Genomic DNA, 14,835 nt, shown 5'->3' with positions numbered 1-14,835 from the left:
GGAGCCCCAAAGAATGTCCTCCGGTTCTAAGAAATCCAGGTGCATACATGTGGGAAGGTTAAGAAAAATGGGAGATGAACCATGTAGCACGTTGTGCTCCCTGGTGCTGCTTCTGTGTCCCCAGCTTCAGGGGTCTGGGGATGTTTGACAAGCAGGTGGTCCCCCACTGGCAGGACATGGTGGAGCTGAGTGGAGAGGGGGAGGGAGTGGGCTCCCCTGGAGCTGAGGAAAGCAGCCCTTGTGGCCTCCCTCACTGTTGGGTGCCTTTATGTGATGCTGGGGGTGGGGGAGGGTGTCCTGTGCTGGTGGGAAGTGCAGGAGGGGAAGGAGGGGCTCCTGGCCCCTAGCGGACCCTCAGCCCCGTCAGTTCTGGAAGCCCTTCCGCACTGCTCTCCCCTGTTCATTTCTTGCATCCTCAGAGTGTTGGGTACTTGGGGATGAGTGAGAGAGCATGAGGGAGTTCCCGAGGAAGTGAGGGGGCCCTGGGGGGAGAGCAGAATGAGCATTATTTTCTACCATTTTTAACTGCAAATAAATGTGTCAAAGGACCACAGACCCTTACCTGAAAGCTTTGGGGCCAGGAGTGTTTCAGAACTCAGAAGTTTTGGATGTTGGAAAGGTAATAGGGTGCATTTGCTACATATTATGTATCATGATCTACATACGATGTGAGCATTTCCGTGACAATACTTGATGATTCCCTGTAAGTGGGGGGGTAAGTAAAGGCTTTAAACAGCATCACATCCCCTCAGATCTGGTTGTGACACCATAGGCATTTTGGAGTCAAACAAGAAACAACCGTATGATTTTCAGAATGGTCTGGATTTTAGAATCATGTGTAAGGGATTGCAGATCTTCCCTAAGTCAAACCCAGAGCAAGGAGGGTTTCACCTGCTGTTGTTGGAACCCAATCACTGCTTAACAGAAAAAGTGTTTCCAGTCACCAAGAGAACGAACTTTTGGAACACAATCTGTTTGTAGCTTGGGACTGAGCGTATTAATTAAAGGAATAAAGAGTCCTGTTTTTGAGCTGTCTACAAGGCCTATGCAAATCTACTCATTAGTCACTGGGCACCAGCGGCAGGTGACAATTCTTAAGGACCCCTTCCCTAGATCTCTGGCTTATGGGTATATTGGCTCCTTTTCCCGTTTGTCGTCCCTATTTCCCTGCAGCTCCTGCTTTGTTCTGCCACCTACTTAGTTTGCCCTAGTTTCTCAGCTGTGGCACTCGCTCACAGCTTTAATCAAGTCAATGAAGTGTGCAAGCCATAGTGACTCAGGCTCTGGGAGCCACGCAATCTGTAAGAATGTCTTTTGAAATCAATAAAGGAAAATATCCTCAAACTTCTGGGTATAAAAGTCTCGGAGAATAATCACTGAGAAATTCAAGTTTTCTTCCAGGGAAGCGTTTCTGTATTATTATAGAGATCGTAAATGAAGAAAAGAACCTCAAATAGATAGGGAAACCTGAAGAAGCATTAGGAACAAAAACTCAAACTTAGAAGCTGTTGAAATGGGAGACTAGATTGTAAATAAATTGCTAGTGCTTTGTCCCTATGCCAATTCCAATGGCATGAGAAAGTGCTTAATAAATGAATTGCTTCTCAAGCTCAACAACCCTGGGATAGGATAATGCTGAAGAATTGGGTTTTTATTATGATTATTATTTAACTTTTAATTTTTTCATAAATTAAATTTAAAAAATTACAATCAATGCCTGACTGTATTGTGGACTGACTGGCTGACTCCACATAAGACGACTGTAAATCTAGATCTGAGAAAATGCTGAAAACATGCAATTGCCCTGCCCCCCACCCCTACTCCCAGTGTCCCCCCTGTTGGCCTGGCCAGGCCCCTCCTGCAAGGCTCAGGGCGTCTCTGAGGGCCGTCGTTAGAGCCAAATTAAGGCAAAAGAAGAGGAGTGGGTTTTCCTGTGTTAGGAAACACATTTTTCTTGATGCTCAGGTTTTTGTTATGTGGCTGCAGATTGTACCATACTGTAGAATCCCTCAGCGGCTTTTGACAATAATTCCTTGCATTGTTAGTGAGTCAGTGAAATTCCTTTAAATTTCTCTGTTAGGTTCGGTGGGCAGAATTTCTGACCAGAAAGAGGAAAGCACAGCATGCTGAAAGCACACTCAAATCCAAGGCAACTCTCAGCTTCTTGGCATTTACTTAGTGCAGAAATATCAAAGGTGACTTATCTTTCCATAGGTTTTATGTGCCATTCCCTGCACACACAACCCTCCCCCAGGAAGCTTCAGCATCGTCAGTGGAGGAGTTGCCCGGTCATGCCGTGGTCTCTGGGGTGGAGGCTGCCTGCACCTAGACGCCCCCCAGGCGAGACCACGGGCCCCCTCCTGCCGGCGTGTGCTGGGTCTCCCTCGGGGGAGCTGAGCCGCGCCAGCCTGGGCTCCCTTTTCTGCCATGGGCGGCACTCGGGCAGCTGCAGTGATTTTTTCCCGCCTTCTGCTGAGAGCGGAGGTGAGAAGCTCCGCGGCTTGGGTAGCCACTGGGAAGGCTCAGTCTGTCTTCATCAGCCCGTCGTGGAGCTAATGGCCGTTTGTCATCCTTGGAGACATGCATTTCCTGGCGGTGTCTCCCGCAGACAGTGCGTGAGTGTGCGCCCCGTGCCAGCCAGGGCTGCGAGGCGGCAGCACGGCAGGGAGCTTCGGTGGAGGAGGAGGAGGGGGAGGAGGAGGAAGGGGAGGAGGGGGAGGAGGAGGAGCAGCGGCAGCAGCAGCAGCAGGAGGGCAGCCGCCGCCTGCTGCAGACGCTGCGCCCCGCGGAGACATGGACGACGCCGGTAAGTCCCGCGGGCTGGGGCTGTCAGCGCAGCGCGGGCTGCAGAGGGCCTGTGCCCGGGGCTCCTGCCCTGCACGCTCCGCGGGGAGACCTGGCAGGCGCCGCCCCCGGCACGGCTGGCCCCGGAGTCCGGCCGCAGTCCCCGGTCCACCCCGCAGACCTCGGGCGCCGGCACTGGGGCTGCAGGGAGGGGGTTTGAGCCTCGGGTGCGCTGCACGGTGGGTGCAGGTGTAGAGTGCTCAAGGGAAAACTGCTGCCGGCCGCGGGCAGAGGTAGATGGAGTCGCTGTCGGTGCGCCGGAGAAATGCTTTAAGATGTCACCATAGAGCGCAACGGCCTGGGAATCTGCGTGTGGAGCTTTTGTCTGGGGTCAGGGCGCTGTGCAGGAAGTGCTCCCGTAGCCTCTGATGTTTTAATTTCAGAGGACAGAGCTTAGTCCTCCGTCAGAAGCTTTAAAAATGTATTGGGTTTCTGTTTCTTTACCTGGCAGCTAGACAAAAGTGACTGTTTAAGTATTTCAAGGTTAAGTAAGTGATTGGCATAAGGTTACTTCTTGCGTGGAACTTTCTCCTTTTATCGCGCTGTCATATTGAACTTTTGGAGGAGACGCACTCGGGCATCGCCCCGCATCTCGGGGTCATCCGCACTAGCTGCAGAGTCCTCCCCGATGTGCCCTGGGCTCTCGGGCTCCGGAGCGGCGCCAGCTCGCAGGGCTGCCCTGCTGCCGTGAGACAGTCAGCAATTCCGGGAGGACACAGCGTTTCAGTAAGACCTCCTGTTCTTAGGAAAACATATTTATTAATGCAATTTGGCCATTTCCATCCTGAGCACAGGTAGCAGAAATGAGCACAGATTTTGAAAGCAAGCATTTTCAACTCTTTCATTAAGTAGGAATGAAACTCTGGGGCTAAAATAATTTTATCTTTGACATTGAAAGCATTGAAATCAGTCGGCTTAGTATAACATAAGGGATGAAAACTTTAGGACCAAGAAAGACACAAAACAGTGTTGGAGGGAGGTTTGTGTGAGTGTGTGTGTGTGAGTGTATGTCAGTGTGTATGAGTGTGTGTGTGCATGTGTATGAATGTGTGTGAGTTGTCTGTACAAGCTGTGAGTGTGGATGAATGTCTGTGAGTTGTGTATGAGTATTGAGGTGCGTGTGTGCATGTGTGTGAGTTGTGAGTGGATGTTGTGTGTGTAAATTGTGAGTTCATGAGCCTGTTGTGTATGTGTGTAAGTGTGAGTGTGAGTTGCAAGTGTTGAGTGTGTGAGGTGTGTGTATGAATGTGTGTGTTGGGTGTGTAAGTGTGAATTGAGTGCATGAGTGTGAGTTGTGAGTGTGCATGTTGTGAGTGTGAGTTGTGGTTGTGAGTTATGAGTGTATGAATGTGTGTGACTGTGTGTTGTGTGTATGTGTGTGGGTGAGTTGTGAGTGTGAGTTGTCAGCGTGTATGAATGTGAATTGTGAGTGTATGAGTGAGTTGTGTGTGCATGAGTATAATGAGTTGTGTGTGCATGAGTGTGTGTGAGTTGTGAGTGTATATGTGTGTGGGGGTTGAGTGTATGAGGTGTGTGTGTGAGGTGTGCGTGTGTGAGGTGTGCATGTGTGAGTGTGCACAGAAGTAGGAAGGAGACTGGATCGATATTCTTCCCATAAAAATAGTGTGCCGGGGCTTGTCATGAAAGTGGCAGGTATGATATTCTAGGACAAGGCACGATTTCAAGATCAACCTACAGCGCTTCTAATCCCAGCAGGAAAGAGGGTAAAAATAAATAAATAAACTAGAATCCTTAATTTAGCCTCATTTTAAACTGCCACCCACAATTAATTATACTGATGTCCTGGCAGAATTATCATGTTAATTCAAGTAAATGCCTTTCTTGAGTGACTCATTTATTTATTTAAAGGCCATTTAAGAAAAAGAAAGAAAGCACTGCCACAGCCTTCTCTGTAGGATTAAAAAATGCTAAGAATTATGATTTCTTTTTGGGCTGAGGCTTAAGGAGACATGTGCTTTCAAAGTTCGCAGTTACGTTTATATTATTAAATGCCATTATTAATATACCTCTGCTACTGAGAAGATTTTACACAATGTGGAGAGGGGCTTTTAAAGCAGCAATTTCTATACTTTTTCAAATGTTAGGTGAAATCCGTATATAGATAACTATACCTCTGAACTGAATAATGGGTTTTTAAATTGCTATTTGAGTCTTTCGGAAATAACACCCTTCGTGTACTGGGGAATTGGCTCTCAGTGGTCACTTGCTGGCTATTACACTCTTTTTTCTAAAAGGTTTTTTGTTTTTGTTTTTGTTTTTTTAATATTGCAAGCATCCTGCCTCATAACGAGGAAATCTAAGCATCCATTGCACACACACACTCTTTGATAAACTATATTAACTACGAGGCATTTAAGGGCGGACTGGGAAGTGGCAAAAAAGGAAAAAAGATCCAAAATATCTTCAACATTCTACCAAGAGACACAATTAACCTGGATCACTGCGACTTATGTTTTGATTGAAACGTGATAAGTACGTTGAAAATCTGTGGCAGAGGCGATGTGAGCGCGAGTCCCGCGTGGGGTGGGAGACACAGTGTGTGTCTGGCCCGGGTGGCGCCCGCCACCTCCGCCCCCCACGAGCGCAGCGTCCAGCCCGCGCGCGGTGCCCGCTGTTGGCGGGTGAGGATCCGCGAGCGGTGGGCGCTGACCGGGCGTGCGCGCGTGTCTCCGCGGTCGCGTCCTTGTGAGTCTGTCCGTCCTCTCCTGAGCAGCAAAGAGCTGATGCGCCCACCATCTCCAAGGAGACTTTCCTTCCCCGTAACTGCTGGCTTCTGTATTCCTTTAAAAGCTTTTCCTGTAATAACAATGAAATATTTATCAAACAGTGTGTGCAGAGAATGTGGGGGGCATTTGAGCACGATTTAACCTTTTCTTTTTCTTTCTTCATATGGCTGTGTCCTCATATAACAGCCAGTTGGATGGGCCCTTGTCAACCGACGGCAGCTCGCGGAATCGAGCCCGGGATTTGTGCGTCCTGGCGGGTCCTGCCCAGCCTCCCTCCAGCAGCGCTCACCAGTGAGCTGGGAGGAGAGATCGTGACCAGGGTAGATGAGCGGAGTGTGATTGTGTCTGGGGCGCAAGGCGTTCAGTCATCACACGTGTTCTTCCCTGGCAGAGCCTGATCAGAAGCTCTGCAGCATCTCTTGGGATGATATTTCCTTGCTTGAGCCCAAGATACTTCAGTTACCAAGTGTGGGTGATACAAGGCGCCCCCAGGGAGGGTGCCAAAACTCCCAACCCTCGCCTTGCATCCTCTGCCGGTGGCCCAAGGCCTTTTTTTTTTTTTTTTTTTTTAATCATCATTTTATTGAGATATATTCACATACCACGCAGTCATACAAAACAAATTGTACTTTCGATTGTTCACAGTACCATTACATAGTTGTACATTCATCACCTAAATCAATCCCTGACACCTTCATTAGCACACACACAAAAATAACAAGAATAATAATTAGAGTGAAAAAGAGCAATTGAAGTAAAAAAGAACACTGGGTACCTTTGTCTGTTTGTTTCCTTCCCCTACTTTTCTACACATCCATCCATAAACTAGACAAAGTGGAGTTTGGTCCTTATGGCATTCCCAATCCCACTGTCACCCCTCATAAGCTACATTTTTATACAACTGTCTTCGAGATTCATGGGTTCTGGGTTGTAGTTTAATAGTTCCAGGTATCCACCACCAGCTACCCCAATTCTTTAGAACCTAAAAAAGGTTGTCTAAAGTGTGCGTAAGAGTGCCCACCAGAGTGATCTCTCGGCTCATTTTGGAATCTCTCTGCCACTGAAGCTTATTTCAGTTCCTTTCACATCCCCCTTTTGGTCAAGAAGATGTTCTCCATCCCACGATGCCGGGTCTACATTCCTCCCCGGGAGTCATATTCCACGTTGCCAGGGAGATTCACTTCCCTGGGTGTCTGATCCCACGTAGGGGGGAGGGCAGTGATTTCACCTTTCAAGTTGGCTTAGCCAGAGAGAGAGGGCCACATCTGAGCAACAAAGAGGCATTCAGGAGGAGACTCTTAGGCACAAATACAGGGAGGCCTAGCCTCTCCTTTGCAGCAACCGTCTTCCCAAGGGTAAAACTTATGGTAGAGGGCTCAACCCATCAAACCACCAGTCCCCTATGTCTGTGGTCATGTTAGCAACCATGGAGGTGGGGTAGGCGAATACCCCTGCATTCTCCACAGGCTCCTCAAGGGGGCACTACATCTTTTTTTTTTTTTTCCTTGTTTGTCTTTTTTCTTTTTCTTTTTTTTTTTTTTTAACGTTCCCTTCTTTTTTAAATCAACTGTATGAAAAAAAAAGTTAAAAAGAAAACAAACATACAATAAAAGAACGTTTCAAAGAGACCATAACAAGGGAGTAAGAAAAAGACAACTAACCTAAGATAACTGCTTAACTTCCAACATGTTCCTACTTTACCCCAAGAAAGTTACATAATATAGCAACATTTCAGTGAACTTGTTCCTACTACATCCATCCGAAATTAACAGACCATAGTCATTTCTGGGCATCCCCAGAACGTTAAATAGCTTATCTGTTCTTCTTGGATTATTGTTCCCCCTTCCTTAATTGCTCTCTACTGCTAGTTCCCCTACATTCTACATTATAAACCATTTGTTTTACATTTTTCAAAGTTCACATTAGTGGTAGCATATAATATTTCTCTTTTTGTGCCTGGCTTATTTCGCTCAGCATTATGTCTTCAAGGTTCATCCATGTTGTCATATGTTTCACCAGATCGTTCCTTCTTACTGCCGCGTAGTATTCCATCGTGTGTATATACCACATTTTATTTATCCACTCGTCTGTTGAAGGACATTTGGGTTGTTTCCATCTCTTGGCAATTGTGAATAATGCTGCTATGAACATTGGCGTGCAGATATCTGTTCGTGTCACTGCTTTCCGATCTTCCGGGTATATACCGAGAAGTGCAATCGCTGGATCGAATGGTAGCTCTATATCTAGTTTTCTAAGGAACTGCCAGACTGACTTCCAGAGTGGCTGAACCATTATACAGTCCCACCAACAATGAATAAGAGTTCCAATTTCTCCACATCCCCTCCAGCATTTGTAGTTTCCTGTTTGTTTAATGGCAGCCATTCTAACCGGTGTTAGATGGTATCTCATTGTGGTCTTAATTTGCACATCTCTAACAGCTAGTGAAGCTGAACATTTTTTCATGTGTTTCTTGGCCATTTGTATTTCCTCTTCAGAGAACTGTCTTTTCATATCTTTTGCCCATTTTATAATTGGGCTGTCTGTACTATTGTCATTGAGTTGTAGGATTTTTTTATATATGCAAGATATCAGTCTTTTGTCAGATACATGGTTTCCAACAATTTTTTCCCATTGAGTTGGCTGCCTCTTTACCTTTTTGAGAAATTCCTTTGAGGTGCAGAAACTTCTAAGCTTGAGGAGTTCCCATTTATCTATTTTCTCTTTTGTTGCTTGTGCTTTGGGTGTAAAGTCTAGGCAGTGGCCTCCTAATACAAGGTCTTGAAGATGTTTTCCTACATTATCTTCTAGGAGTTTAATGGTACTTTCTTTTATATTGAGATCTTTGGTCCATTTTGAGTTAATTTTTGTGTAGGGTGTGAGGTAGGGGTCCTCTTTCATTCTTTTGGATATGGATATCCAACTCTCCCAGCCCCATTTGTTGAAAAGACCATTATGGCTCAGTTCGGTGACTTTGGGGGCCTTATCAAAGATCAGTCGGCCATAGATCTGAGGGTCTATCTCTGAATTCTCAATTCGATTCCATTGATCTATATGTCTATCTTTGTGCCAGTACCATGCTGTTTTGGCAACTGTGGCTTTATAATAAGCTTCAAAGTCAGGGAGTGTAAGTCCTCCCACTTCGTTTTTCTTTTTTAGAGTGTCTTTAGCAATTCGAGGCATCTTCCCTTTCCAAATAAATTTGATAACTAGCTTTTCCAAGTCTGCAAAGTAGGTTGTTGGAATTTTGATTGGGATTGCATTGAATCTGTAGATGAGTTTGGGTAGAATTGACATCTTAATGACATTTAGCCTTCCTATCCATGAACATGGAATATTTTTCCATCTTTTAAGGTCCCCTTCTATTTCTTTTAGTAGAGTTATGTAGTTTTCTTTGTATAGGTCTTTTACATCTTTGGTTAAGTTTATTCCTAGGTACTTGATTTTTTTAGTTGCTATTGAAAATGGTATCTTTTTCTTGAGTGTCTCTTCAGTTTGTTCATTTCTAGCATATAGAAACATTACTGACTTATGTGCATTAATCTTGTATCCCGCTACTTTGCTAAATTTGTTTATTAGCTCTAGTAGCTGTATCGTTGATTTCTCAGGGTTTTCTAGATATAAGATCATATCATCTGCAAACAGTGACAGTTTTACTTCTTCTTTTCCAATTTGGATGCCTTTTATTTCTTTGTCTTGCCGGATTGCCCTGGCTAGCACTTCCAGCACAATGTTGAATAACAGTGGTGACAGCGGGCATCCTTGTCTTGTTCCTGATCTTAGAGGGAAGGCTTTCAGTCTCTCACCATTGAGTACTATGCTGGCTGTGGGTTTTTCATATATGCTCTTTATCATGTTGAGGAAGTTTCCTTCAATTCCTACCTTTTGAAGTGTTTTTATCAAAAAGGGATGTTGGATTTTGTCAAATGCTTTTTCAGCATCTATTGAGATGATCAATTGATTTTTCCCTTTCGAGTTTTTAATGTGTTGTAATACATTGATTGTTTTTCTTATGTTGAACCATCCTTGCATGCCTGGAATGAACCCCACTTGGTCATGGTGTATGATTTTTTTAATGTGTCTTTGGATTCGAATTGCAAGTATTTTGTTGAGGATTTTTGCATCTATATTCATTAGGGAGATTGGCCGGTAGTTTTCCTTTTTTGTAGCATCTTTGCCTGGTTTTGGTATTAGATTGATGTTAGCTTCATAAAATGAGTTAGGTAGTGTTCCATTTTTTTCAATGTTTTGAAAGAGTTTGAGTAAGATTGGTGTCAGTTCTTTCTGGAAAGTTTGGTAGAATTCCCCTGTGAAGCCATCTGGCCCTGGGCATTTATTTGTGGGAAGATTTTTGATGACTGATTGGATCTCTTTGCTTGTGATGGGTTGGTTGAGGTCTTCTATTTCTTCTCTGGTCAGTCTAGGTTGTTCATATGTTTCCAGGAAATTGTCCATTTCTTCTACATTATCCAGTTTGTTGCCATACAGTTGTTCATAATATCCTCTTATAATTTTTTTAATTTCTTCAGGATCTGCAGTTATGTCACCTTTTTCATTCATTATTTTGTTTATATGGGTCTTCTCTCTTTTTGATTTTGTCAGTCTAGCTAGGGGCTTGTCAATCTTGTTGATCTTCTCAAAGAACCAACTTTTGGTGATATTTATCCTCTCTATTGTTTTTTTGTTCTCTATGTCATTTATTTCTGCTTTAATCCTTGTTATTTCTTTTCTTGTACTTGGTTTAGGATTGGTTTGCTGTTCATTTTCTAGCTTCTTCAGTTGATCCATTAGTTCTTTGATTTTGGCTCTTTCTTCCTTTTTAATATATGCGTTTAGTGCTATAAATTTCCCCCTTAGCACTGCTTTTGCTGCATCCCATAGGTTTTGGTATGTTGTGTTCTCATTTTCATTCATCTCTATATATTTAGCAATTTCTCTTGCTATTTCTTCTTTAACCCACTGATTGTTTAGGAGTGTGTTGTTTAACCTCCAGGTATTTGTGAATTTTCTAAGTCTCTGATGGTTATTGACTTGTAATTGTATTCCATTGTGGTCAGAGAATGTGCTTTGAATAATTTCAATCTTTTTAAATTTATTGAGGCTTGTTTTATGTCCCAGCATATGATCTATTCTGGAGAAAGTTCCGTGAGCACTAGAAAAGTATGTGTATCCTGGTGATTTGGGATGTAATGTCCTGTATATGTCTGTTAAATCTAATTCATTTATCAGATTGTTTAGGTTTTCAATTTCCTTATTGGTCTTCTGTCTGGTTGATCTATCTATAGGAGAGAGTGATGTGTTGAAGTCTCCCACAATTATTGTGGAAACATCAATTGCTTCCTTTAGTTTTGCCAGTGTTTCTCTCATGTATTTTGTGGCACCTTGATTGGGTGCATAGACATTTATGATTGTTATTTCTTCTTGCTGAATTGCCCCTTTTATTAGTATGTAGTGGCCTTCTTTGTCTCTCAAAACATCCCTGCATTTGAAGTCTATTTTATCTGAGATTAATATTGCTACACCTGCTTTCTTTTGGCTGTAGCTTGCATGAAATATTTTTTTCCATCCTTTCACTTTCAGTTTCTTTGTGTCCCTGTGTCTAAGATGAGTCTCTTGTATGCAACATATTGATGGTTCATTTTTTTTGATCCATTCTGCGAATCTATATCTTTTAATTGGGGAGTTTAATCCATTTACATTCAACATTAAAACCGTGAAGGCATTTCTTGAATCGGCCATCTTATCCTTTGGATTATGTTTGCCATATTTTTCCCTCTCTCTATTAATATCCTTTATTGTACCCATACCGAATCTCTTTAGTACTGAACCTTTCTCCAAGTCTCTCTGTCCTGTCTTTGTTTCTCTGTCTGTAGGGCTCCCTTTAGTATCTCCAGTAGGGCAGGTCTCTTGTTAGCAAATTCTCTCAGCATTTGTTTGTCTGTGAAAAATTTAAGCTCTCCCTCAAATTTGAAGGAGAGCTTTGCTGGATAAAGTATTCTTGGCTGGAAATTCCTCTCACTCAGAATTTTAAATATATCGTGCCACTGCCTTCTTGCCTCCATGGTGGCTGCTGAGTAGTCACTACTTAGTCTTATGCTGTTTCCTTTGTATGTGGTGAATTGCTTTTCTCTTGCTGCTTTCAGAACTTGCTCCTTCTCTTCTATGTTTGACAGTGTGATCAGTATATGTCTCGGAGTGGGTTTTTTTGGATTTATTCTATTTGGAGTTCGCTGAGCATTTATGATTTGTGTATTTATGTTGTTTAGAAGATTTGGGAAGTTTTCCCCAACAATTTCTTTGAATACTCTTCCTAGACCTTTACCCTTTTCTTCCCCTTCTGGGACACCAATGAGTCTTATATTCGGACGTTTCATATTATCTATCATATCCCTGAGGTCCATTTCGAGTTTTTCAATTTTTTTCCCCATTCTTTCTTTTATGCTTTCATTTTCCATTCTGTCATCTTCCAGGTCACTGATTCGTTGTTCAACTTCCTCTAGTCTTGTACTATGAGTGTCCAGAATCTTTTTAATTTGGTCAACAGTTTCTTTAATTTCCATAAGATCATCCATTTTTTTATTTAGTCTTGCAATGTCTTCTTTATGCTCTTCTAGAGTCTTCTTGATTTCCTTCATATCCCGTACTATGGTCTCATTGTTCATCTTTAGTTCTTTGAGTAGCTGCTCTAGGTGCTGTGTCTCTTCTGGTCTTTTGATTTGGGTGCTTGGGCTTGGGTTATCCATATTGTCTGGTTTTTTCATATGCTTTATAATTTTCTGTTGTTTTTGGCCTCGTGGCATTTGCTGAACTTGATAGGGTTCTTTTAGGGTTTGTAGACCTATTGAAGTCCTTATCTCTAATTTATCAGATTTACAGCTTCGTGGAGTACACTTTCTCTAACTAACCAGCAGGTGGCGTCCACGAGCCACCTGTTCTCCACAAGCCAGATCTCCCCTGCTTAGCCTTTTTGGTGAGTGGGGGAGTGAGTCTTGTGGGGCCCAATTGGTGTACCAAGCTTGTGTGTGTAGTTGGTGTTGCCTGCCCTGTATGTGGGGCGTGTTTCTGGGCAGTCGGGGAGGGGGGGGTGGCCCTAACAATCAAATCTCCCTGATGATCCTAGAGTTTTAAAGCTGCTGCAATAGTCTAATCCTTCAGTTCAGTCCTGCCACAGTTTGTCTCTGCCACTGACCCACAAGCCTTTGGTATTGGCGTATGGCTCCTGAGACTTGCAAGTGGGCCCCTCTTCCAGGCTGTGCACCCCGGGTCCTCTGTTGAGGGATGACTGTGCTATGTCACAGGTGAGTGCCGTCCCCCCAGGGCAGTTCTGGGCTGCTGGGCTGTGTAGGGAGGCTCCCAGTCTGCTCAAATGATGGCTGAATGGGGCTTTGTTAATTCACACTGCTCCACCTTCCCAGCTCTGGGACATTCAGCTGAGGTTGCAGGGAAGGCTAATGTCCACGCCCAGTTTTGTGGTGTGTGCCTGTTATTTGAAGCACTTCCGTCACACTGGGTTGTCTGGGGCAGCTCTGGGCTATGGGGCTGGCGATGGGCAGGAGTGTTTCCTGTCCACCAGGATGTTGGCTGTGAGCGGACACCCCCCTTTTCTTGGGAAGTTGTGTTGTTTAGTGAATTTTCTCAGCCACTGGATTATTGCCTTTTGTCTCAGAGCTCTCTTAGTTCTGCTCTTGACTTGACGTGCCCAAATTGAAAGTCTTTGAAGCTTTCTGTATTGAGCTTCTTAGAGTAATTGTTTTAGAAAAAGCAAAAAGGATTTAAAAAAAAAAAAAAAAAAGGAAAAAACAAACAAACAAACAAAAAAAACGGCCCTCCTCAGAGATCTAATGGGTTATTGAAATGCTAATAGACAAAGCAACCAGGGCCATTAAGGAAAGGTGCACAGGGCAGAGAGATCAGCTTTGCTTCAGGATTTGCATATGCGCCTCAAGCCCTGAGCTCCGCCCTTCCCCTTTCTGTGTTCACCAGAACTCCAAAAATCCTCTGCTTTTATTTTGGAGTTTTTCGTGTTGTTTTTTTCCTATGCCTGTCTCCTCTCTGCTGGGCTGGCTGCTCTCAGAGTCTCTGGTGTCTGGTCTCAGTCTATCTATGGTTGGAGTTTGAATCAGTAGAATGAGTTTTCGATAGGAGCAGCCACTGCAGTTCTCCCTTCTCCTTCCCGGAGCTGACAGCCCCTCCTCCCCCGGGACTGAGCCTGGCAGGGAGGGGCGCCGGTCCCCTGGCCGCAAAAACTTACAGATTTCGCTGATCTCAGCAGTTCCACGTTTTCATGAGTGTTGTATGAAGTATGCCCAGAGACAGATTGCTCTGTGGTGTCCAGTCCACGCAGTTCCTGGCTTTTTACCTACTTTCCTGGAGGAGTAACTAAAACTTACAGCTCACCAGTCTGCCATCTTGCCCTGCCTCTCCGGCCCAAGGCCTTTTGACCCTTGATGTACAATCACTGGACTCAAGAAACTCACAGTCCTGCAAAGGAGGCTGAAGGTGATTTGGGCGTCAGACTAAGGAGACGTTTGTAACTGGGCAGTCAAGAGCCTCAGGCTGTGTGGGGTGAGCCTGGCTCTGCGGTCTGCATCCCGGGGGCCTCACCCCAGCCATTTAAACTCTGTATGCATGAATTTCCTCGTAACTGGATTGCATCCTTCTCTAGGATGGTTTGGAAGAGTGAAGAGATGACACAGGTAAAGCTTTTGTGACAATGGCTGGTGTATGGTAATCACTCAATGCATGTTGACTTTTAAAGAACCATCTAAAGAATGGAGCAAGATTGCTTCACAGACAGATGCATGCTCTAGCAGGTTGTAGGTTGTGCAGAAGATGGTTTGGAGAGGTTGGCAGTTAGGGAAAAGAGACCAGTCAGATGACCGTCTGAAGACAGCATCATTTGGAAGCTGATGTGGGTGGCGAGAGGGGGTAGGGCTGAGAGGTGTGCTGGATACGGGTCAGGGAGAACATGGTGTGCAGACATGGAGGCAGAGGGACCCAGCCCAGATGAGACTCCTGAGGTTTCCAGCTGGGAATCTGCTCTGGCTATGGAACACAAGAGATGTTTTAGGGGAAAGATAAAGAGTTCCATTTTGGAATTGTTGAGTTTAAAATAATTTCTGTGTTGGTGGGTAGCTATAGTAGTTGTTCATTGATGGCTTTTTAATCCACTAAGAGGCAGACACACAGACAGAGGAATTCCCTGGGACTTGAGATAACACAAGTTTATTGTTGTTAGTGATAGTGG

General features: G+C 44.3%; 1 protein-coding gene across 1 annotated transcript in view; it reads left to right on the top strand.

Annotated features, from left to right (window-relative positions):
* The first annotated feature begins 2,755 nt into the window (after nucleotides 1-2,755).
* PHACTR2 (phosphatase and actin regulator 2) overlaps nucleotides 2,756-14,835 on the top strand; it is a 193,091-nt gene continuing 181,011 nt past the window's right edge. The window contains exon 1 of the mRNA XM_037844364.1: nucleotides 2,756-2,806. Within this exon, the coding sequence (XP_037700292.1) occupies nucleotides 2,794-2,806 (13 nt within the window). The 5' untranslated portion in view covers nucleotides 2,756-2,793. The remainder of the gene's footprint in view (nucleotides 2,807-14,835) is intronic.

The sequence above is a fragment of the Choloepus didactylus genome, chromosome 7 (assembly GCF_015220235.1).
Source record: "Choloepus didactylus isolate mChoDid1 chromosome 7, mChoDid1.pri, whole genome shotgun sequence".
Lineage (NCBI taxonomy): Eukaryota > Metazoa > Chordata > Mammalia > Pilosa > Megalonychidae > Choloepus > Choloepus didactylus.
This window is presented reverse-complemented; position numbering and strand designations above follow the sequence as displayed.